The sequence below is a fragment of the Aulonocara stuartgranti genome, assembly GCF_965226115.1.
Source record: "Aulonocara stuartgranti genome assembly, chromosome: 16".
NCBI lineage: Eukaryota > Metazoa > Chordata > Actinopteri > Cichliformes > Cichlidae > Aulonocara > Aulonocara stuartgranti.
Genome location: NC_138952.1, coordinates 27875114 through 27900337, shown reverse-complemented (window position 1 = coordinate 27900337; position 25224 = coordinate 27875114). Strand labels below are relative to the sequence as shown.

At 42.0% G+C, this 25224-nt stretch overlaps 1 protein-coding gene across 2 annotated transcripts in view; it reads right to left on the bottom strand.

The window, feature by feature from the left end:
- Positions 1-609: 609 nt before the first annotated feature.
- Positions 610-25224, bottom strand: part of LOC309690993 (SH3 domain-binding protein 4) — a 47887-nt gene continuing 23272 nt past the window's right edge. The window contains exons 2-5 of one of the 2 annotated variants that reach the window (XM_082508503.1): positions 24991-25212; positions 21874-24230; positions 3753-3941; positions 610-3337 (exon numbers count right to left, since the gene is read on the bottom strand). In XM_082508503.1, coding sequence (XP_082364629.1) covers positions 3113-3337; positions 3753-3941; positions 21874-24230; positions 24991-25114 — 2895 coding nt within the window. In that variant the 5' untranslated portion in view covers positions 25115-25212 and the 3' untranslated portion in view covers positions 610-3112. Of the gene's footprint in view, positions 3338-3752; positions 3942-20491; positions 21644-21873; positions 24231-24990; positions 25213-25224 lie in introns of those variants that run through there. The other variant, XM_082508504.1, reaches the window with a different exon arrangement.

The window sequence follows — 25224 nt, the reverse complement described above, 5'->3', positions numbered from 1 at the left end:
AAAATCCTCAGTCCAGATAGTCTTTTATTTGGTGGGGACTACACTTGATTACCAAGACGGGCATGTCACTGCAGACTATGGTCTTTTCACAGATGGCTGCTAAAACTCACTCATCAACTGATGACAAAATTCATTTCATACTGACCCAAGTGGACCCCAGTAAATTTGCAGTTGTGGAAACTATAAAAGCCTTCCTGGTCATCTACACTGGTGATTTGCTCTATGCACGTGATCAAGAACCTCCAGCCCCCATCTTTAAGAAAATGGACAGTATAATGAGAGCAGTTCAACAATGAGAACAGGGACTGGTACATATCATCGACCCTTTTTCATGCTACCTGAGCCTCCCTTCTAGTTTCTCTTGGTCTTGCAATGTATAGCCAGAAACTACCCAGAATCTCTCCTGCATCCCCACCACCTTCAACTGCACACTTTCTCAGCCATTGTTTTTTTTTCCACAAACAGAGCACTGATAACACCTGAAACATGACGGCCTGTCTCCCATGCTTCAGATAAGGAGTTTCCTGACTGTGGTGCCGTTTGTTGGTGATGGTGGTGGGGGTGAGGGGGTTGTTTGCGCAGCCAGCAGCAAGTCAATTCTCACGAATGTCGTGTACAAATATTTACATTTTATTTAGAGTCTCTTCCGTAAAAGTATGCAGTCACAAAAAAGGTTTTCAACTCAACACTGGCTGTGTCACTAGCACATTATACAGTATGCAGCACTGGGACGAAAGCTAGAGAAGCTTTGATAGACAGTGTCATTACAACAGTGGTCTCAACATTGTACATGGTTATTTGTGTGGAGCTCTACTTATTTTTGGCAAGCTTTATAAAAAACACAGAAAGAAAAAAAAACAGATTTTGCATAACAAAGATGAGAGAGTTCAGAACTAAGAGGTGCGAGTTTGGTTACTATATGGAGGTACAGGCTCAAGGTAATCGTTAATCAAGACATAAATCCTTGATGGACCAATCCTAACACTCAGTCAGTGTTCTTGATTGTTTAGTTTACTGTGACCCATATTTCAGCCAGTCAGTTTAAGGTCCGCATTACGCAGGACACAGTGAATCATGCCCCATCTCCACTGTCCCCCTTCCATCTCTCTACTTTGTGCTTTTAGGGCTAAACATGCTTCACTTTTCTCCCCATAATTTCGCCAGTGCTCTTCTCCTCAACTTTACTTTATCCTGAAATAAAATTAGCATCTAAACCCCACTTGCAGAACCACACACTTCATCATGATACTACCGTTTAGTAGAACAAAAGCACTCTCCCAAAGCACAATGCAATGCAGCTCATTAAATTTATTCTGTTTTGAGTCATTCTGGAGCAAAGTTACAAAGTTTGCTCTCACAAACCTAGCAGTTATTTAAGGTGAACCAATTATACTATTCCCTTTTTTTTCTTTGAAAGTGGTCGTTACTAACAATGAACACGGCCAAGGTTTCAGATAATGAGGTCAGCATATGTAGAAGGAATCCGTGTGTGTCAAAAGCTCAGGCGTCATGCTACTCTAAATACTCTTTCAGACATTTTATTTTTACTTTTGGTGCTTTTTTAATGTCATATGCTCACATCTCAGGCTATGAGGATAGAAGCTCCACCTATCTGCTGTTCATGCTTTCTTTATGAGGGGCAGCCAATCAGAGGAAAGTTGGCTTAAAGAGGTGAACAGAGAGCAAAAGTAGCTTGTTTCAGACAGAGGAGGAACTGAGGGGCTGCAGAAAGGCCATGTATGAACTCACGAAATGCTACTTGAAATTAAATGAGGTCCACTCTGAAACAGAGATTTTCAGATGCAAGTCACATGCATCCTGTCAAAGTTCCTTTAAAAGAGAGTCTCATAACTTAACAATTCATTTGAAATGCCTCCAGGCACTTATTTGGGTGAGATAGAGGCAAAAGACCTGCTGTGGTGATCCATAAGATTTGAGTGGATTATCTAAATTAACTTAGATTTCAATGATCTGCAGGGAATAAACACTACACTACCCACTTGATTTAAAAAATGATTCTGTCTGATTCTGTCCGAAAATAATGTTTTAAACAGCCCGCCACAGTTTGACTTCTACTACCATCTTGTCTGCTGCACAATTTTTGCACAGATTTTAATTCAGGACTCTTTGAGAGACCTTTCTCTCCCACAGGCGGGCACGATGCATTCACACTCCTCACACAAACTGGACTGTGGCGGGTTAAGCATGCTCAAATTGCCTAACGGGAGTGCATTCTAAGTCAAACATGGACTGTGGATGTCCATGTCTGACATTCTGAGTTTTGGAAAGGTTGGGACAAGTTGAGTGAACTAGAACAAAGTGAGTATGGCTCAGGTCGAGGGTGATTTATCAATTGATGTTTAGAAGGTCAAGTTTGTTACAATAAATTTAATCAGAAAACAATATAACATTTTTTAGGAGGCCAAAACTCAAAAGATGATTTAAAACTGACACAAGGGTTTTAAATTTTGCTGAAACTAAATTATCAGTTTAAATCTAATAAATCCATTGATTCATGTTCTACAAAAACACTGCGCGTTTCAGTGTAAAACTGAGTGTAGAATCTTCAGTCTCAGATCTTCGAAAATAGAGGACACCAAAATATTTGGATCACTGAAATTTGAAGGACTGCAGTGAGGGAGAAGCTGAAGACAGACCAAAGGTGATGCTTCTTCTTCTTAATGTATAAATAAATAGAACAGATCTGACACGTGAGGATACGAGGATACAATATCTAAAAATGTCTTTTCTTAATAAAAATGTCTGTCTTGGCATTCAATCCACAGATCTTAACCAAATGGTTGCTTAAAAAACTGCTGTGCCATAATAAGACTACAAAAATACATAACTGTGCAAGACTGAAGCTATTAAAAGAGTCTCTGTGAATACTGCAAGCTCCATAGAGCACTGTATTGTTTGCTGGGGACGTGGGGCCTGTCTGGTGATGTTGCCCTGGGCACGAAGAGCTGAAGGCAACGCTGCAGGAACGACAGCAGTAGTGGCATTCAGAGTGAGCAAACAGCTGATATGCAGCATTTCAAACGTTGCAATTTCAAAAAAAAAAAATTGCTCCTGAAGAGCAAGGTGTGCTGGTGTGGGGCAATGCTTGGGTTCAGATGGCATAGTCATCCTGAGCAGAGGGGCTGAAGGCGGAGCTCCGCAGGACATCCAAGCAGTTGACCAGGATGAGCGTGCCGGTCAGGTGCTTCCAGCGTTTGGTGATGGGGTTCTTCATCTTGTCCAGGCCCATGTGAAGCTCTTGGATCACATCCCTGTAGCTATCGCCAATCTGAGCTGCCCACGTGACCAGGAAGTCGTATGCCGGCTTCCACATGGCCTGCAGACAAGAAGAGAAACAAACGTGTCATGATCTCCTGGGACACTGACATGTCGGAAAACTGTCACCGGCTGACAGAATGATACAGATGCACTCGGTCCACTTGTGATTTTGACAGAAGGGAAAAGTGAAACATTTGTATTTCTCAAGATGTGTCACTGTTCCTTTAAAACACAATAATCAGGTCAGGAATCACCTACACTTTCAGCTGCTTAGGTCAGCTGATTTCATCCTCTGAGAAACATGAATGTCTTAATGTTACAGATTCAAACAGACAAGCAAATAACTGAATGTTCAGTCCTAAAACATAATAAAGCTGATCAGGCTTGTACAGAATGGATTTGTTGTTTTTGCCAGTTGCAACTGAAGTTGTTGTTGTGTGAAATCTTTTTTTGGGATGTTAGGACACGCATACCTCGCTGTCCACCACCCCGTTCTTGTCACGGTGTGGTGCCTCGTAAGCATCCATTTGTTGGCGCGAAATCTTGACGAGCCTCTCGGCCATCTCCCTCCAGCGGCCGGCTACCTCCACGGCAGTGGTGAGCAGGACAAAGTCCATCACCAGTCGGGCTACAAGACCCTGACAGTCCATCTTCAACAGGGCCTGCAGAGAAAGGAGAGGGAGAAGATTTCAGATGTGGGTTCTAAATAAATTATTCACCTTTGAGTGATGGAGGTCGATTCAGAATCAATTCCTGATTCTGAAGAATTCTGGTTTGGAATCAGTGTTTAATTTCATTTCATTTCAATTCAATTCAATTTTATTTATATAGTGCCAAATCACAACAACAGTTGCCTTAAGGCGCTTTATATTGTAAGGTAGACCCTACAATAATACACACAACATGAACATACATACAGTGTGTTCACAAAAAGTCTGTTTAAGGTGCAAAGTGACCAGACGCCAGACAGAAGTCACCCTTTACAAAGATACAATTAATAAATAAATGCACATCTAGAGGTTTCAGTTTTTTCCACAGCTGGCCTCTCTAAACCACTGCAAATCTCAGCTTTGTGCAATTTTTACGAACTTCGTGTTGGATGTAGAAGTAAGAACCCTGTGTTGCTTCAGTAGCATATTTATGACATGAGGAATGCAGCAGCTCAACACTGATACACACAGGATCCAATATGAGATCCAGTACACAACAATGTCTGATGTCCAAAGTGTCCCAACATTTTCTTACAAAATTCCCCAGTCTGGTCAAAAATGTCTCTGGTCTTTTACCACGTTCATGATGTAGTTGGGTCTAAATGAACAGTAATTATCTGACTTTCTTCTAACCAAAAATAGGACAACTGAGGACAGAGAGAATACAAACTAGGAAAGAAAAATGCATGATGCTAAAGTGACTCCTGTTTGTTTGAATTTAACTGGTTTGGACAGGAGCCCGGCCCCTCCCATCAGCCCCTGCAACCTCTCTGTCTCTGTCAATTCTGCCCAGATGACTGGTGATTGTGGGAAAACTAAAGACTGCGGAGACTCGCTGTGTTCCTACGGCGGAGAGGACCTGCAGCACGTCAGAGCAGATTTGCAAATCCAAATGAATCTCATGCAAATAAGTGCATTTCCACTAATGTGTGCTGACTTTATGAGTACACTTGTGAAGACAGTGTATTCTAGAGGCTTATATCCATTTATGGAGAAATTTTCATAAAATGAGTTGCAAAGTGTTTTTTCAGCTTTATTTTGATAGATACAGTGAAGAAGGGTCAGGAAAGCAGGGGAAGACATGTGGTAGAAGGCCACGGGTTGGACTCGAACCCGGGCCGCTCTCAGCAGTGTGGCATGTGGTCGCCACATGGGGGGGGGGGTTTACACCTGGTGTGCTAATCTTCAAGCAGTGCAAGTTAAGAACTAAGTCTGAATCCTGCCCTTTACAGAAGCTAGAGGGCCCAACAGCACTGATATTAACTTTAGGCCCAACAGTTTGATGTTGCCGTGCTGGTTCCAGGTTTGTGCCAACAACACTGATCTCTTTTTGATAGAAATGCATGGAAACTGTTTCAGACTATATCACCAAATGAGGAACGAAAACTTTCTATTCTGAGTGTCCTCACAAAGACAGAAGTGTCAGCACACACTCGGATGCAGCCTTTGACTTGCAGGCTCAACAGAGCGTAGGTGAGTTTAAAGCTCCACTTTGGACCTCAGCTGGATGTGCAGGAATGTGTGGAACGACAGGATATTGGGGGGGGGACGGGAGACTGGGGGAGGGGGTAAGGAATGCAGATGTCATGCTCCAGCAGCCTCTCTCGCTCTGAGAGAAGACCAGAGGATGAGATAGCGGCAGCTGGGGGCCAATCAGACGGCGTTTTGCTGTTCTGCTGGAATGCTGATCTGTCGCCACATTACATCAAAGACAGAGAAGCAAACTGAGTCGATCAGACACTTCTGGACAAAATCTGCAGCTAAAGTTTGATTTGGACTTTGAGTGACAGACAGAATCACGCAATGTTTGTTTGGTATTTTTCTGGATATCTTTGTGAATGTTAAGGGGAAGAGGATTTTAGCAATACAAGCACCTGTTTCCTTGCTAGATAACAACAGGAAATTCCTGCCAAAATAAAGGAGAACACTTCCTGTCTCAACACAACTTTAAGTCTCTAACAATATTAGAATTTGTTTACTGAGGCAGAAACTGTTGGACTGACAAAGTCCAGCAAACATTAGGAAAATAAACACATATTTATTGTATTTCGTAGGTTCAGAGTTTTTAATTTTATTAACAAGGCGAGTTTAACTGAGATGTTATTATTTTGCTGTATACTGGTATTTTAATGTTTAACTTTTTAACGTATTTCCAATAAAAGAGAATAAGCATTCCCACTCTGGACAAGGAACTTTATGAAAGCACACAAGAACAGAAAATAAACACATGACACAATAAATATAAAAAGAAGTGAGTGGTCACTAAAAAGATAAAAATGCAACAGCACAAAAACCAAGAACAATGAGCTAACACACCACCCTGTGTCCTGCCGCAGAGCACACAGCCACGCGGTGACCAGGGACCGAGGAATTCCAATGAAGGCTCACAAGTTAGACGAATCTCAGCTTTGAGGTTGCAAGCTTGAAGCAACTACCAGTACAACAGGGTCACCAACAGCCACTTTATTACCAAATATAAGCTACACAGCAATGGCTAATAAGAAAATGACTTTACTTGTGGAGAAAGGGTTAAAGGGGCGCTCACACAGGATGACTTGATGCAGTGACGTGGTGACCACACACCATACAAGTCAGCGACATTTAAGCCCCTTTTCAATTAGAACCTACTCAGATCAACTCGCCACGGTTTTCAGGGTTTTCCATTAGGTCACAGTACCTGGGACGAGGTCGTTTTTAGTACCTGCTCAGCTAGGGTTCCAAGCAATCCAAATAGGTACTAAATTCTGACGTCATCAGACTGCATGGCACTGATTGGCTGGTCAGCAGTGTTGGTCAAATTACTTGAAAAAGTAATCAGTAACTAATTACTGATTACTTCCCCCAAAAAGTAATCCCGTTACTTTACTGATTACTTATTTTCAAAAGTAATTAATTACTTAGTTACTTAATTACTTTTTAAAAACACGATTTACAACCTGAATAGGTGATAAAGCGATAGATCTTTCAGCCCAATTCTACTTTTTCTACATAATCAATCATACAAAATGTAATCAAATGGAAAAGTCTCTTTTTTTAACTTGTTTTATCAGTTTTAATCTTTTAACTTTATGCATCAAGCAAAAATGTAATTATATGCAACATTCTCTGACTTGAATAAATTAGTTTAACATTTAAACCTATTTTCTGCACATTCCAGCACATAAAATAAAAAAATTTTTGTGTTTACACTCACTCTTTCAAATAGATGCACGTAAAACACAGCAGAAAATAAATAAAGTCAAAGACTCAGCGGTCCTGTTGCTCTTTTTTCACCTGTAAAGCAGGACTGCGGTAGGCGGAGGTTTACCCTGGTGCAGGTGTGCCGCGGTCAGTTGAAGAATCCGCGAGTTTCTCTGTGAGTTTCCCATTACGTCGTTGCGCACTTTTTATGGAATCAAACTCAAAGTAAGGTCAGTACTTCCACGCTTTAAACGCTGCACGCTCATACTCTCTCCCACAATCGATATGTGATCCATTGTTGATCTGCACACAGCTGTTGTCACTAACGGCGCACTCGCTTACGTCACTGTCATGAGACATTCTCGCAAAAAAATCACGGTTTTAGTAACGCAGTAACGCAGCGTTCCTACGGGAAAGTAACGGTAATCTAATTACAGTTTTTGCAATAGTAATCCCTTACTTTACTCGTTACTTGAAAAAAGTAATCAGATTACAGTAACACGTTACAAGTAACGCGTTACTGCCCATCTCTGCTGGTCAGTAGTGTCACTCGATGAGTCATGAGAGCGTCTCGTTGACGAAAACCAATTTTGAAACTCGACAAGGGAAATGGCTACAAAAAACAACGCTGTGGTCCCTGAGTCTGACGAAAAGCAACAGACTGAGCAGCAGGTATATATTCGCTTCGATATCCACCTTTGTTGTAGCGTTCATCTTGCACATTTATTGTGTCGCGGGACGCACAGACAAGCATGCAAACAAGGTACTCCTGGGTTGTAATGGAAAACCAGTCGATCCGAGTCGAGTAGGTACTAATGGAAAAGAGGCTTTCGCAACTTCAGGGAATGAAATAACTGCTGTCAGCGCAAAGTGGGCGGCTCCAGAATTAATGTTTTCATAGCTTGAAGTCAAGTAATTGAAGCAACTACCAACAAGAGTAAAGGATACTGCTGATTGACATATGAAAGGTTGGTATATAGATTAGGGGGTTACCTAGGCTGCTTACTGTATGTCTGGATTGTCCCCTAGCAACCACATATCAGCTACAAAGCAATGCTGAGTGAGCTAATCACTTGCTGTTCCACAGGGGCATCTGAACTGAATGTGAATGACTGAAGCAGCCTACCTGCTGGTGCTACCTTCCCTACCATTGGCGACCCAGTATGTGTTAGGGTTGGAGGTAGGGTTTCTTTAACAACCACCCTTTTTTAAAAGTCCGAAACTTAATTCAAAATGCAACATCTTCTAGTTTCTGAAAATGTGCCTATTTAGCATGTTGCTAAAACAATAAAACCCAATAAAACTGTGTCTGGAGCTGCTCCAGCATTACAATAAAACCCTTAATCTAACACTAGACAGGTTACTGGCCACCTGATAGACCTTATCACACTTTTCTAGAGTAGTAGCACAGTGGTGTAATAACTGTCGGCTGTAGCAATGGTCCTTATAATGACCACCCGGTCCATTACAGGCATTATCATGCCTATAATGGACTGAGTGGTCAGTAATCCTTCAGTCTGTGAGGATTTTCTGCTTTACATTTTAAACTTTAAGTGTTATTTTAAGTAAAACTTGAATGTTGCTGCTTCAAAGTTTTATGTTGGTAAGCCAAAAGCCAGCATTTTAAGTAAACATGCTACAAACCCTATCTTACATGTGATCTGTAATGCTGGAGCAGCTCCAGACACAGTACAGGTTCTATGAATGTTTTTTCCCTGCAGTAATGAGGTCTATTTCACTGTTTGAGTTTAAAGAAGATGTTCAAAGAAGATGTTCTGTGGATCCGCACTTTGGTCTCTTTTTGGAGCGTCTTGGTGGTTGGAAATCTTCTCCTTGCTGTAAATTTTTGATGGCGTGTTGTAAAGTATTTATCACAGAGCGTGGCTCCCTCACGAGTCACCGAGTCTGATTCTAAACTAATAATTGCACTGCAGAAGGCCGAGCTGGGCACACTGTCATTATTGCCATTTAAAAAGCTTCTATGTAGTGGGATAATACTCTGCCTCTATAGAGGAATCAACTACTGTGCTGCGTTTTTCCAAAATGTCAGCTGCTTTATGTGTTATAGGACTCTCTGAATGTTTGTGTGTGTGTTTGTTAAATGCCACCGAGTTTGTTTCACTAGCTCAGCAATCAGTGCTCTGAAGCCCTGCAGCTCTCCCTGCTGCATAAATCATCTGCTTGTCAAAATGAGAAGAAAATTCCTCCAGACATATTTTCAGAGATAACGGCGGTGTGGAAACGAACGAAGCGGGTGGTTTCGGTGTCTGTTGTTACACACCAAAACACACACACAAACACACACAGAGAGAGAGGGTGCCTTTAGACCTGTAGAAAACAACCAAACTAAAGCAATGACAATTTTGATAAATGATTTGTTTCTTCCATTGTCCTGTTGCAGTTCTTTTCCCCTCACCTAGAAAACTGACAGTCAATCTCTCCACTTCAATCTCCTCTTTATTATTTTTCTATCCCATCTTCATTTTCCATCTGACTTCCTCCACCTCACCCATTTGCAGCCTCTGTGCTCTATCTTTGGCACACTTCTTTCTTTCTTGTCTGTTCTTTCTCATCTCTTTACCACTTTGCGAGCAGTGGTATCAGCCTCAAAAACTAAAACATTGGAGAGATTGGAGAGCCCAGCTGCTGGTTTTAACCCTGCATCTGAACTCTCCTAATTCTTAAGTAACTCCCCCCAAAAAGGCAGAATCTCCTGAGAGTAAGCGAGCTGTTGTTCAGACAGTTATTCCAGAAGCAGCAACTCACCACACCCAACCACTGAAGGAGGGGGAGGAAGAGGAAGTGGAGGGAGGAAAAAAAAGAGGAAGGAGGCCAGGGATGGGGGAAAAAAACCCTAGATTGATCTGTGTACAAAAATGGCATAGCAGAGCGCAAATTGTATATAATGGGCCTCGCCATTTTTCAGAGCCTTCCTCCAGAAATAGGATGTTATTATTATTCCCAAGCTCGATTTGCTCCACTGATCTCACTGCAAGTAATTCAGTGGGGTCAGATGTTCAGCTGCAGAACTGAGTGAGAGCTTTGAAATGAAAATCCCCTTTTAGCTCTGAGATACAACAGAGGTCCCCCGCCCCCCATGTGGTCCCACGCCTCAAGATCTTGTGGAATTTCTACACCGGCATCTGACTGAAAGGAAGAACAGGACGTGGTGTTTCTTTGGTGCTGAACAGAAGACATTCAGCTGAAAGAGCAAAGCTCACAGTCTTTTTTTAAGGGTGACAGAAGGAAATGTGTTTATTACATACTAAACTTAGTGAGCCAATACAAAATTCTCTTTGTATTTGATGCTTTATGTTGAAACAATGGAAACTTTTCTTTTGATTTTCCTGTTGTTGGGTCAGAATTAGAGCTTAAACGATTAATCCTATGACCTCTAAGTGACCGTAACCCTCATGGTCTTCCAAAGTCTGGAAATCAGGGGGCAAGCAAAGTAATCATTCAAACTGACATGCATCATAATTTAATTATTTTACAAAAGTCCTTGTTGCTTTACATAGAGTTTCAGAGATCAGGTTGATCAGTGATTACTTGCACAGCAGACGGTTCATCTAGTCCAGGGGTCCCCAACTCCAGGCCTTGAGGGCAGGTGTCCTGCAGTTATTAGATGTGTCTGTGATCCAACACAGCTGATTCAAATGGCTACGTTACCTCCTCAACATGTCTTGCAGTTCTCCAGAGGCCTAGTAATGAACTAATCATTTGATTCAGGTGTGTAGACCCAGGGTGAGATCTAAAACCTGCAGGACACCGGCCCTCGAGGCCTGGAGTTGGGGACCCCTGATCTAGTCCTTTGACTTTTTGGGGACTTACCTAAGCTGTACTTGGCCTTTTACCAAGAGTCAGGTGGGACAGACTTCATCCCCACTGGACTAGTTAACAATAGAGACTGATGGATGTTTAGAATATTAATTTTTTACTTGAATTCAAAACTTATTTGGTTGTACAGCTTTAATATGTTTTTCAGCCATTATAATTTTACAGTATTAAGAATAACATTTTGCATGGCTTCGTTAAATATACTGAAGCCACTTCACTATAACTGATTCTGAATAGTTTTGTACTCTTTCCATTTTTAGATTTGCCTGAGTTTGTATGGAAGTACCCTACTCATCTATGAGGCATTTATCTTGACCAGACTGATATGGTCCAGAGACCTCAATTACTTTGAGCAGGCACAGAGCAACCCTGAATCCTAATATCAGAGATGCATTTGAAAGTCCTGCATATCCACTGACAAGAAAAGAAAACTAACATCAGTGTTACTGAGGAAGCCAGCACTGACCTGCCACCATCGAGATGGAACCACAGAGATCGAAACACAAAAGCCTAATCAGACTTAAATGATGCTCAGAGGATATCTGGAGAAACCTCAAAAAATGTTACACATCATACTGGGAATACCTCACAAAGTTGCAAGGAGATTTTTTTTTTCACTCTTTCAATGAAAATGAACAAGCTGCCACAGAAAAGCCACAGCACACTCACATCAGTGTCCACACTGAAAAAGTCTGTGGAGTTGGTCTTTTCAGTCATTTAAAGACCCATTTTAAGAGCACCACAGGAGGTCCATCACACTCCACTACTTTCTTCAAAGTGATCACTGATGATAACGGCATGTAACACTGTTACATTTACTCTTGCATTACTACTGCAAATGACCATCAACAGAAGGTACTTTCAGCTGATCCCCTATTTCCCAAGAGGCCACCACAGTGGATGTATCCACATGTTGATTTGCCACATGTTTTTGCTCTTCCTCACATTTTACTCAGGCTTGGGAAAAGGACTAGGACTACAGCAATGTGAGACCCAGTCAGGCTGGGTTTGTTTGTACCCCTCGGAATCAAGCCAGGGGTCTTTCAGACGTAAGGTTAATGTGTTTAAGTAATAGACTTAGGTGTCTATACATTTCCCTTTAACCATCCAATCCTTGTCATAACATAAAATGACTGCATTTGCAAAAGAATTTTAATAGTTGTAATAATACATGTTTTGTCATTGTCATTTATATTTCTAACACAAATGCTGGCAAATTATCATAAAAATTGGATTTAATCAGTTTCCACCTCTGTGTGGAAGAGAAAGACAGAAAGGTTATGACACTGACTTGTCAGAAAAACATTAAACATTTACAAGTTTATTCCCTCAGACTTTTATGCTTTAGCTGCAGAGAGATTTTCCTAATATTTCTACTGCTTTAGCTATTTTCCATTAAAATGCACACTATTACTGCAAAGGCAAATCAATGTTGGCGAGTGAGTAAGCATCTAGCAGGCAGGTTTACAGTTTAGTGTAAAAACCTGAACGTGCCCAAACATCATGTTGAGGTTACAACAGGCCATGAGCAGATAAGGGGAGAGGAATGGAGTGAGTTAAAAAGAAACTTCAGGGGGAGTGCAGGACCGAGAGAGCCTGTTAAAACTTGTCCAGAATTTCTCAATCACACAGCACTCGGTTTAGGGCAACATAGTGTTGAAATCATGTAATTTTCTTATAACATCAATAAATATTGTTCAATTTTTTGACATGGGTGGGTCTCTACTAACCCCTGAGGGAGATGTCTCGCTCTTTGATATAAGTGTACTGTTATCAGGAAACCTTAATGTGTCTGAAGTATGTGAATCCCTTGCAACGCCCTAGAAAAGTAGCATTGCAACTTTAAAAAATAAAATGATTTAGGTTATATGTCAAAATTCAACTTTTCTGCTCTTTTTCTTAGGCTCACAGCAGTAGTATCTCCCAAAACATTAAATCTGAATGCTTGCATGGCATCTACAGCATTTTATTGAACATTAAGAAGTGCTGCTTGATAATAGCTTTGTACAATTTGAAACAAAGCATGAAAAATTAATAGAAACAACTACAGTTTATGACAAGACTGAAACTCTCAAGCTGCTGAAATTCCTTTTTAATCTAATTTCTTCGTGAACAGAATGCAACCAAATGACACTGAATGAATTTGGTGTCCAGCCCGACACTATGAAATCGTCTGCTGAGGTTTTCCTGCTGCTGTGGGTGAAGCACAGGAAAACACCAGCAGAATCAACACTGAGCTGAAAATGAAACCACGTCACATCATTTTCTCTCTTTGCTTTTCCATAACAGTTTCACAGGGAGGGTCTCACATGCACCGACATGCACACACAGATTAGCTACCAAAACATATAATAAAAAAATCTCAGATTACAACACACACACACAGAGGGAGAGTGACTTCATTCTCTGCTCCTGTATATATTTTCATAGGAAAAAACTAGCTGCCGCTACATTATATCAGGCTTCTAATTCTCACTTATAGAACCTTTAACAGAAACTTGATTATACTTGGACCTAATTGCAGATTTCATGAAAAAAAATCAGAAAAGTTAGAAATCTGTGATTTTACACTGTGTCAGACATTTTTCATTCTACATCTCAATCTTTCCCCCCGACATATCTTTGTCACAAAACCCTTAGTGTCACGCTCTCTTGCTCTGGAGAGTGTTCTCGTGTGTGTGCAGGTTGCCGCCCTGGTGCATGGAAGTTAATAAGATTGTGAAGCAGCTGGATGCACACACCTCATGCCCATTCTTTATCACACTTCTGTGCTTTTAAAGGCAGGTTTCTCCCATCCACCTTCCCCAGCAAGTTCAGCTTCAGTAGCTGTAATATTAGACTCTTCTTTTCATGCTTTGGTTTTTTCACAAATACATACCCGCTGTTTTCATCTTTAGGAAACTCTTAGTGTGTGCTTCATACCCATGTGGCCCCCAAGAAGAATTCACAACTGACTTCCAAGCTAAACTGGAATTGGACTTTGATTATCAACCTACCTGCCTGCTTATCAGTTAGTTACCCTGCTTTCCTGCAGCAGAACAACAGCAGAACTCTGGCTCCTCTAGCTATGCTCACCACACCAACTCTCTCCTTTCTCTGGTCTCCAGAAGCCGATACAGACTTCCAAACCTGTCTATTCCCCCAGGTTTTTAGATTATTGATGTAGATGCCTCCCTTACTCAATCAATCTCCCAGAACATTGGCTCAGATGGTAAGCTACATCCTGTCTATCTTCATCTGAAAAGAACAACGATGTTGCCGTTAAGCTAGCCCCAGAGGGAGTGGAAACATTGGTTCCTTCTTATTGGCAAAGCACACCTGATCCAGGTAACCAGCAGCAGGTAGGGCAGGGATATCTTAAAAACAAGCAGGATGCTGGCCTTCGAGGACTGGAGCTTGACACCCCAGCTCTAAGAGGTCGAGTCCTTGTCATGCTGTGTAGGGACTGTTTGTGGGTGTTCTAAATTTCCTTTTACCTATTGCTTGAAATCCAGGGATGTAATACCAGACACAGATTCCCAAAGAATGTCCCGATGCTCCTCCCATAAATATGGGTGAACTAACATGGAGAGACTGACATGAAGCCACAGTCAACCAAGACCAGACAACATGATCCAGACATAGGAGGAGGCCCTCCCAACTGTCTTTATGTTCCCTCCTCCATACACTCTCAAGTAATCCAATGGGCTCAATGCTGTGAGATTTGCATGCCAGCCTCGAGTGAGTTGAACCAGAAACTTTATTAAACAAAACATTCTGACGGTCTGCTCTGGAAAGGGAGGTTTATTCTTATGTGTCAGCCTGCTCGGTCTATGCCTTAAATAAATCTTTCCTACAACCCCCATCAGATCAATTATAACCTCTGGACCCTACTTGAGCAGGGCAATATGACCAAAAATATTTATTACGATATACATTTGAAAATTTGCGATAACGATATAACTGACAATATACACTCAACAAAAATATAAACGCAACACTTTTGTTTTTGCTCCCATTCCCCATGGGATGGATGTAGAGACCTAAAATTCATTCCAGATACACAATATAACCATCCCTCCCAAACAGTGGTCACAAATCAGTCCAAATGTGTGGTAGTGGGCACATCTGCTATATTGAGATAATCCATCCCACCTCACAGGTGTGCCACATCAGGATGCTGATCTGACATCATGAGTAGTGCACAGGTGTACCTCAGACTGCCCACAACAAAAGGCCACCCTGGAATGTGCAGTTTTTTGTGCTATTGGGGGTCTGGGGACCCAGAACCGGTCAGTATCTGGTGTGACCACCATTTGCCTCATGTAGTGCAACACATCGTCGCATGGAGTCTCTCAGATTGTCAATTGTGGCCTGTGGAATGTTGGTCCACTCCACTTCAATGGCTGTGCGAGGTTGTTGGATATTCGTGGGAACTGGTACACGCTGTCGTATACGCCGGTCAAGCACATCCCGAACATGCTCAATGGGTGACATGTCCGGTGAGTATGCTGGCCATGCAAGAACTGGGACATTCTCAGCTGCCATCTGCCCTGAACAATGTGAACCATGATCCATCCGTGAAGCGCACACCTCTCCAACGTGCCAGACGCCATCGAATGTGAGCATTTGCCCACACAAGTCTGTTACGGCGACGAGCTGGAGTCAGGTCAAGACCCCGATGAGGACGACGGGCATGCAGTTGAGCGTCCCTGAGACGGTTTCTGACAGTTTGTGCAGAAATTGTTTGGTTGTGCAAACCAATTGTTCCAGCAGCTGTCTGGGTGGCTGGTCTCAGACGATCTTGGAGGTGAACCTGCTGGATGTGGAGGTCCTGGGCTGGTGTGGTTACACGAGGTCTGCGGTTGTGAGGCCGGTTGGATGTGCTGCCATATTCTCTGAAACGCCTGTGGAGACGGCTTATGGTTGAGAAATGAACATTCAATGCACGGGCGACAGATCTGGTTGACATTCCTGCTGTCAGCATGCCAATTGCACGCTCCCTCATTGCTTGTGACATCTGTGGCATTTTGCTGTGAGACAAAACTGCACATTCCAGGGTGGCCTTTTGTTGTGGGCAGTCTGAGGTACACCTGTGCACTACTCATGATGTCAGATCAGCATCCTGATGTGGCACACCTGTGAGGTGGGATGGATTATCTCAATATAGCAGATGTGCCCACTACCACACATTTGGACTGATTTGTGACCACTGTTTGGGAGGGATGGTTATATTGTGTATCTGGAATGAATTTTAGGTCTCTACATCCATCCCATGGGGAATGGGAGCAAAAACAAAAGTGTTGCGTTTATATTTTTGTTCAGTGTAATTGACACTAGACAAAATGCTTTACAACTCCACAATTTTATCAGTGCAAAAAAAAAATCACTGCATTTTCACTTAAACAAGCAGCTGTTTTTTACGTGCATTAAAGTTATATAAAAAATTTAACAGTGCAAATGCAAATTCCTTGCTGACAGTTTAACCAAAAGGCATTTCCAGTGGAAATTAGCCGACATATCCTCAGCATAACCACGTATAATATCCACAAAACTTAAAAATACGGTAATATTATGTTGTATCACTCCGCGAGGTTCCTGCCTACGATAGACTTTCGAGCACCGTGTACCACATAAAATAGTTTCGAGGTCAGTAAACACAACCAGAATTCATACATAAGGCACACGGGATTATAAGGGGCACTGTCTATTTTCAGAAAAATCTAAATATTGATTTTAAGTGTGCCGTATTTTCCAAAAAACACGGTAATAACCACGGCCCGCTAGCATGCTCTACCAAAAATAGTGCTTTGTTCTGTATCTGACGGACGAAAGCTAACCCAGTTCCACACCACTGAAGTTGCAGCATTTTTACAAACCAATTCTGGTTAATCCGTTTCATTCAACGATCCGCTTTCGCCCTTCTCATTCTGCGTCGCCGCCATGCTTTTTCCGCCATTTGCGCATGAAAACAAAGGCACTGCGCATGCACGTTTTACCCATATTCTATCGCAATATTTCATTTTCTTATCATTGCTCAACATTATACCAGTATTACCATGAACGGTATGATATGGCCCAGCCTCCCTACCAACAAACCCTTACATTGGAATAGGTTTTGTTACTGTCCTTCTGAAGGGAATACAGTAATCCTTGAAGTCTAAGATTTTCTAAATCTTTCCACTTCAAAGCACCTTCTAAATTGCTCACCAGCTTAGAGATAGGTAATTTATTGATCCACCATGATTTTCACCTTCCCAGCATTCCTAATGACACCAATTCAGACTGTGAGGGTCAGTCATTTAAGGTGTGCAAGGATTTTTGTAAAATGCCGGGTGCTTAGGTTAGCCTTTCCTTTTGGTTTCACCCCAAAGAAATATATATATATATACATATTAGGGGTGCAAAGATACTCGTATCGATATTGAACCGCTCGATACAGTGCTTTCGGTTCGGTACACATTTGTATCGAACAATACAAAATTTTGAATTTATTTTATCAACTGCTGTCTGTGTTGAGAGCTCAGTGGATCTGCGTTCGACTACTCCGCCTAGGCTGCACTGTCGAGCGCAGATCCACTGAGCGCAGGGCAAGCTAGCAAGACAGAAGCTAAGCTCATTGCAACATGGCAAATTGAACCTCCCCCACCCGCATTCAGATCTGGCCTTTGGAACTATTTTGGTCTTCATGTGACGTATGACCCTGAAGGTAAGCGCGTCATGGACAAAAGTAAAACAGTATGTCGGATGTGCCACGCAATGCTCAATTACATGGTGGGAACTACTGCGTTATAGCGCAGTTAGCTCGTTAACGTGTTGGCCGTCCAGCCCCACGCACGGGGCGATCCGCGGTAGCTCGTTAACGGAGATTTGCCGTGTTGTGGCGTTAACATCATCTCAGATTAATGCTGACAGCACTAGTGGGAACACAACGAATATGATTTCACATTTACGCCGACATCATCCTAGTGCAAAGACAAGTGGAAGCAGACAAAAACAACAATCATGCATGCTACAAACTTTACCCGAGTCATTTAGACAGCCGTTAGCACATGATTCTCCTTATGGGGACCTGATATGTTTAATATGCTGCTGAGAATATAGCCCAGAAGAAGCGTATAGTATAGCTTTTATTTTGGAAAGAGCCATTTCTCTGTAATAAACTCTCTTTTCCAAAGATGAGTGATTTCTCATAGTTGCTCATTTTTACTGTTAAAATATTAATCTGTTCATAGACATCATCCACCTGCCTCAGACAAGTTCAAATTGGTCCTATGTGCAGGGTCTGGGTCAAGGAAGACAATGGGGTCGCATGGATTGCAGGCGCCTACTAGTCCACAACTGCATCTTCTGTTTAGTTTGGGAACAATGAGGCAGGAAACATCTGCAGGTTTGAGATCCAACAGACATAACTTGGATCATTTCCATTATCCACAACAACAACAAAACTCTCTTTACATACCAACAAAACTCACATCTGACTGTCCTGCAGGGCCAAACTATTACGTGTGCGATGGAAGCTATATTCACACCACTATTTGTATTTACGCACTGAAACAATTCCACAAAAGATGTATTAAATGAAATAACAGTCTAGCACTTTTTAGAATTTAAAACTTCCCTAAAGCTCAAAGCAGCATCTAAAAGGGTGAAATTGAGCATAATAATAAACACACCCCATTAACATCAAGTTTAAGTGTGTTGAGATTTAACCTGTGAGTTTGCCTCATGATGGTGTTTTTACCGTCTACTGGTGGAGTATAAACTGCTCCACAAATAAATGGTTTGTAGACAAAGTAAAGGGAAAGTACATTAATGGTGTAAATGCTTTTCTTTCTTTTTTTTAACATAATGCCACTTTATTTTTCTGTTGCCAACTGAGCTGTCCATAAATCTGAAATCACTCCCCATTTATTACACTGTTTAGGATGCTAAATGTTCATGTAGTCCACAGCATGTCTCCCCTTTACTTCCTTTAAAACATCTACCATCTATGGCTGTGTTATTATGAGAAAGAAAATGCTTATTTTGTTTAGATGAGACATTTTTACAGCATTATAACACAGATTTTTTTTTCATAATGACTGAAAAAAATCACAGACTCCAGTTAGTCACACAGAGACAGCTGAAATAAATCTCCAGCTGTACTCCCAAGGTATCGACAGAGAAGTCAAGCTTGTCCCTGCCTGTTGATATAAACAAACCTTGTGGAAAAAAACACTAGAATGCACTGTATTGCTCTTTGAAAATCACTCTCAGCAAACCAAAAAAAATTCACTTTAATCCTAGTTTAGTATTCTGACTACTGTTAAAAAAACAACAACAACGAAAAACTTAGCTACACTAAGTTAGTTAGTGTAAGAACACCCTGACCTGATGGTGGCGCCAGAAAATACCCGCGGTTGTCGTAATATTAGAAATAATATTTTAAATTGAAACCAGCTAATTGGTTTGAAGTGTAATAAACACTCCAACATGTTGTGGAAATTAAAAAATGTAAGAAAAGAATTGATGGATTTATATGAATATGAGCACAGCAGTACAGCCCTACTGATTTTACTCCTGAATAAAACATCATGCAGATGTATGGGGAATTAGTCTGAGTGACAGACTTCCCTGCTGTTCTGCCTTCCTGTTACGGTTTATAAAAGATCTGCAAGTTACTCACATGGCAGAAGTAAGTCTCAAATTGTTGTCTTGTTTCTGCCTCTCCAGTGTGAAGATTTGCTCAGTTTCTGTTCTAAACTACAGAAAATTTGTTCTGGACGGTTGGTGGACCAAAACATGGCTTATAAAGATGTCACCTTAAGCACAGACTCTGGAACACAGCATACATCAGTGGCCAAGTTACAATATAAGCACATAACATAATCATCTCATAACATAATACCTTTTGTGCCTCTGCAATACAGGTGCAGCTTAAACTGAATCTCATAATCGTTGCGAAGGAAGATGTATTGCAGGACTGGATGTGTGCATATATACATACAATGTTCCTTTTCTCTACTAATAATCAAAGCACACTAAAAAAGCATCATACATTTTAACACAAAGACTGCTCTTTGGTGCAGCCACAGTGCTTTTGATTTGGTTCTCTTTCGTCTAAAAATAGATTTCAAAATGGCACGTCAAATGGCACACAGGCGAATCGTTGGAGAATGTCCCCCCGACACAGAAAATAGCTCAATTTCCAGAGGAGGGAAGATTTGATCACGCAAATGATTCTGCTTTCGGGGGTGGGGGGGGGAGCAGTATTTGCACATCGGTCAAACGAGAATATGTACGCTGGTAAAACAACCGTTCGTGATACTGAATCTGAGTGATCATTGCGTGCTTTGATTGTCCTGAGAGTAACCAGTAGTTTATGTGTAATCCAGACAGGAATAACATAAAAACAGGCCTATGTTCAAACTACCAAGCAGGGCATATTTTCAGTCACCACCTTTTATTATGTTCTTTTCCATACTGCAGTTTCTCTGTCTATAAATGTTTCTAACTAGTGTTTACAACCCTGTGCAAATTACAGTGTTTCTGCTCGGCATTACTTCAGCTGTAAGATGTCTGTGACCTCCGAGAAACTCTCAGGAGGATAATGTACTGATACAGAAACAAAGCGTAGAAACAGTGCCTCAAGTCAAAAGGGAAGACAGCCCACTAAAAAGTAATATTTCAGGGGCACACAGACATGTAAAATGTAAGTCGTAAAATGAAAAATGCCAAATTTTACGGAGCACAGTTCCACAAACAGTGTGTTTAGGCATGTAAGGATGAGGCTCGATATCCAGACAGCCTGAGGCGCTGAGGCGAAAATCCACATTTCCATGACAGAAGATGTATAACTGAGTGCCAGACAGAGCTGGTTTGCACATTTACAGTGAGTACAGCTCAGCATTTTGGCCTTTCCCCCTCCGAGAAAAAAAAAAAGGCTGAATGCACTGAAAAGAAAAAAACACAATACATAAGCATAATGACCAGGCTTCAGACACATCTGTTCACTTTAGAAGAAAAGCCCCAGTAAAATCCCTAAAAATGTTAAACTTCGCTAAAGCGTTCCACATTTGATATTCTACTTAAAGCCCAACTGAAAAAAGAGACGTAAAGAAAAGGGTTTTTGTTATGAGCTGACAAGCACCTGTGTTTCTTTCTAACTGGCTGAGCTGTATCGCTAACCCTAACCCCTAATGATAACCTAAGAATACGGGATTTGTTTCCCAAGTTGTCACAACCACTGGTCAAAATCATAGTAATTGGAACTGACACAAATGAAAAACATGCATTTTTCACCAAAAAATAGAGTTTGGGTTACTTCTCATCATCAATCACACGTTAGCCTCACAGAATTAATTAATTCAGTATCATTGTTTCCATTCCTGAAATGTCTTAGTGTACATACCAGAGTAAGAGCCAGTTTCATTAAGCTCTCAACACTTTTTTTTCTTTCCTGGTATTTGATTTATTTGCACATAAAGTAAAAAAATTACAAGTGCAGTCTATGCTATCTATTGGATTTGTAGGATCAGCATACTCATGGGGACAAAGTATTCTGCTGCTCTGCATAGCTCCTCGGTCCTGATTAGACCCCGATGCCTACACAGCAGTTATTGACTGCACTCCCAGCAGAATCAGTAGACTGGACCACAGCGTAAATCCTAAGGCAGCTATGGGAAGATAACACAGCAGAGGGATAATTATGCTTTAAGAAACAAGTGTCCAACCAAGGGGATAAAGAACAAATAATGCCTCTAATTGGACCAATGAAGGCCATAATGTATCGAAATGAAACTGAAAAGTTAAAACAGAAAAGAACAATTTTCATTTCTTCAAATCGGTTGCTCAAAGAAAACGCTATGTCACTGCTACAGAGGAGGATGCCAAGGTAGTAACTTACTGTCAGGAGTTCTTTCTGGAAGGACTTCCTCTCTTTGCTCTCGGCATTGTTGCAGTCTTCCTTCAGCCTCTCCAACACTGATGCAACCCTCTCTGGTTCGCTGTCCAGCTCAGCGCGGCAAAAATGCGTTAAGGGTAGGTTGACATATCCAAGTGCATCTGCGAATGCTCGCCAGTTGCCAATGTTCTCCATCAATATAGTTCTTACAGAGGCGTAAATATATGTGAGGAACTTGCAGGGCTTCAGTATCTGCTCAAGTAACAATGAGGTTGTGAGGTCAGGCCCAGTGAAGTAAATTGGCTTAACTTTGCCGACCACTAGCACATTCTTACAATGAACAAGTCCCATTCTGCCCTGATAATATCCAATGTACCATTCTTTTGTCCACAACTGGCCCTTCAGCTTGATCTTCTCCTCACTTAACAGAGCTACAAAATCTCCTTTCCTATATTCAAGCAAGTACTGATTTTTTGTTTGTCGTATGACAGTTTTGATTAACTTTCCAAACTTCAGGTTGTTTATTCTCCTGTCCTGAAAAACAGGATACTTAGTGGCAATGGCAAGAGGAGACAAGACAATCTTACCAACTTCCTTCTTCTTCAGGAATCGCCGTTGCGCTGATGTCTTTGGGCCTGCTTTGGGTGGCGGTGTTGGTGTCTGGACACAAAACTGGGCCAGTATACAATCTTGGTCATCTTTGACCTGGATTCTTAGGGTGAAATCCGACACATCGTCTGCGCGTGATGCAATGACATAGACAAGCCTGCTGACTTTGCCTAGCTTAACTTGGAATCCTCGAACTACCCTGGCCTGCTCACTAGCCTTTACCTCATAATTGGCCATGTTGGAATAAACTCCTACACGAAGGTCCTGCGGTCGGGACAGGATAAACTGGTGTTTGCCCCAGAGCTGGAGAGCAACTGGTGGTGCAGACTGGGCCTGCTTGCCAACCTCACTCACCAACAGTGTCTTTGGCGCACAATCATGGCCGAACATAGCCACCACTGTTTTGAAGGATGGATGGATGTGTTTGGGACCATACACTCCCAAAGTTATCTTCTTAACCACATGCTCCCAAACTGTGGAATTTGGAGATAAGGATTGAGCCTGAGCCACGACACACACGTACATACATGGCTCAAGGTTATCCAGGCACACCTGGACTGTGTCTCCATACATGTATGCCTGAGGAACAGGAGTGTAAGGTCCCTCTTTACAATCACTTCGTACACACAAGACTTCAGTAGTCTGCCTGCTCTCCATTTTTACCACAACAGACACTTTCATCTCCAGGGTAACAGTGGTTTTGGTTTCCATGTTGCTGAGTTTAATCTCCACCACAGGGCTGACAGTGGTACAGCGGTCACTGTTGAGCTCTAGCGGCGGGTCTAGCAGAGCTTTAATTGAGATCTGCTGTGTATCCCCAGGGGCGACATGGCCCTCTGGTACATGGATGCTGATGCTGGTTTCCGGAAGCTGGACAGCTCCGCCTGAGCTGTCTAGTCGACATACGATGTTAGTCTCCACCGGCTGCGTTTGGCCCCAGCCTGGGTTCTGGCCAAGGGAATCCAAATCATGGCAGGACCTGGCCAACTTGCGGTGTGTAAGCCATGCAGTCCGGAAATCCTCCCTGCTCTGAAACTGCTCTGGTGCTGGTGCTTTAAGGCCTCCAAAGAAACTAGCAGAGGCCTGAGGAGCATCGGACTGTGCCTGCAGGATGGATAACTCCGACAGACTGTAGGAACGTTTGCTTCTAAAAAACGGGTTGTCTCTGCGCATAACCTGACCGACCCCCACAGGACTTACAGGGTTCAAACTGATAACACCGCTGCCAAAACCATTAATGTCAACAGTGCTGCTGGTGGACTTGGGCAACGATGGAGTGACGGTATCAAACAGAAGAAGATCAACTGATTTTTCATTACTGTTTTGATCAAGTGAGCTCTGGGGACCCCCGTTTAGAAAGGGATTTGTAGAGGTATGGTTAGTTGCAAAAGGATTTCCATTTTGGAAGGTGGTTGGTTTAAGAATCACTCCTGCCCACTCGCCTAGAAGGTCCATTTCTTTGGCTGCCTCCTCATTGCAGTCTCCCACAGTGTCAATCATCCCACTGTCGCTGAAGGACGAGTCTCTGTAGTTAATGGGCTCCACATATGCTGCAGGAATGTAACCCATCTCTTTGTTATTGTGGGCATACCACCACTCTCCTCCTGACGAGTCCAGAACATAGAGGCGATCTCCTTTAGAGAACTTCAGGGTGGTGAAGCTAGACGGGCAGTAGTCCTTAATGGCAACAACCTCCCTGGCAGTGCCAAAGGAGGCAGTTGTGTCCAGTCGTAAGGCACTGGGAGAAGGCACTGGAAAAAAATAAATAAATAAAACATGAAAGTGTGATATTTTTGTGGTGAAATACATCATTATGTATATAAGGCAAGTGCTAGTCATCAACTTTTCAGTGTTTCTATAGAGAAGTAGGGTTAACTTCTAAAATTCTAGAAATAGGGCTTTAACAAATTTTTATTTATTACAAATTATTTCAAGAACTAAATATTTTTTGTCTACATATGCAGAACCTGGGCCATTTATATTCAGCTATGGAGTGTCACTACCAGATGTGCAGACATGGAAGGAAAGCTCTCTCACTATTTCATGCCCCTATTTTGTTTTTTTTTGTTGTTGTTGTTTTCTTTGGGGGGGGTTTGGTTCCTGTGTATCTTACCTACACTTAACAACAATATGTATGGCAGAATGATGGCTCAATGCGGAATGAGTTAGAATGTTCTTTGTGGAGTTGTTTACACAGGATTTTACAGAGAGCTCTACAATTATCAAAGATAGTACCTATAATCCCCATAAACACAACTACAAAACAGAGTCTGCATCTAAAGAAGTTCACTGCTGAGTCTGGGGTTTATTTAAACTTTATTCCTAGTTTTAACAATACTGAAAAATTTACCCTAAAAAGCACTTAAAAGTAGTATTTATCAAAGTTTATCTCTGAAAAATTGTAATCAGCTTATTTAAAGTAAAGTACTTCAAACCTGAGAGAAAAACAGAAAAAAATAAATAAATGACTCTTGTGTCATTAATTTCAATACGCTTTTCAGGCCTGCTGACCTTTGACATCGGTGAGACTGGCTTCTGACACTCCTTCGGTGAGATCGATGAGCGTTCCCTCTGATTTGCAGCGAGGCAGGGAAGCGTTGTTGTTCGTCGTGGCTCTGATTCGATGGGCAGCCATGTTTGGACCAGTGACTGCACACCCGGCGGTGTTTTCGAGCTACTCTAGCGTCCTCTGAGCTAACGGGGAGATCAGATGTCAACAGCCTCCCATGATCACTGTAAGACAGA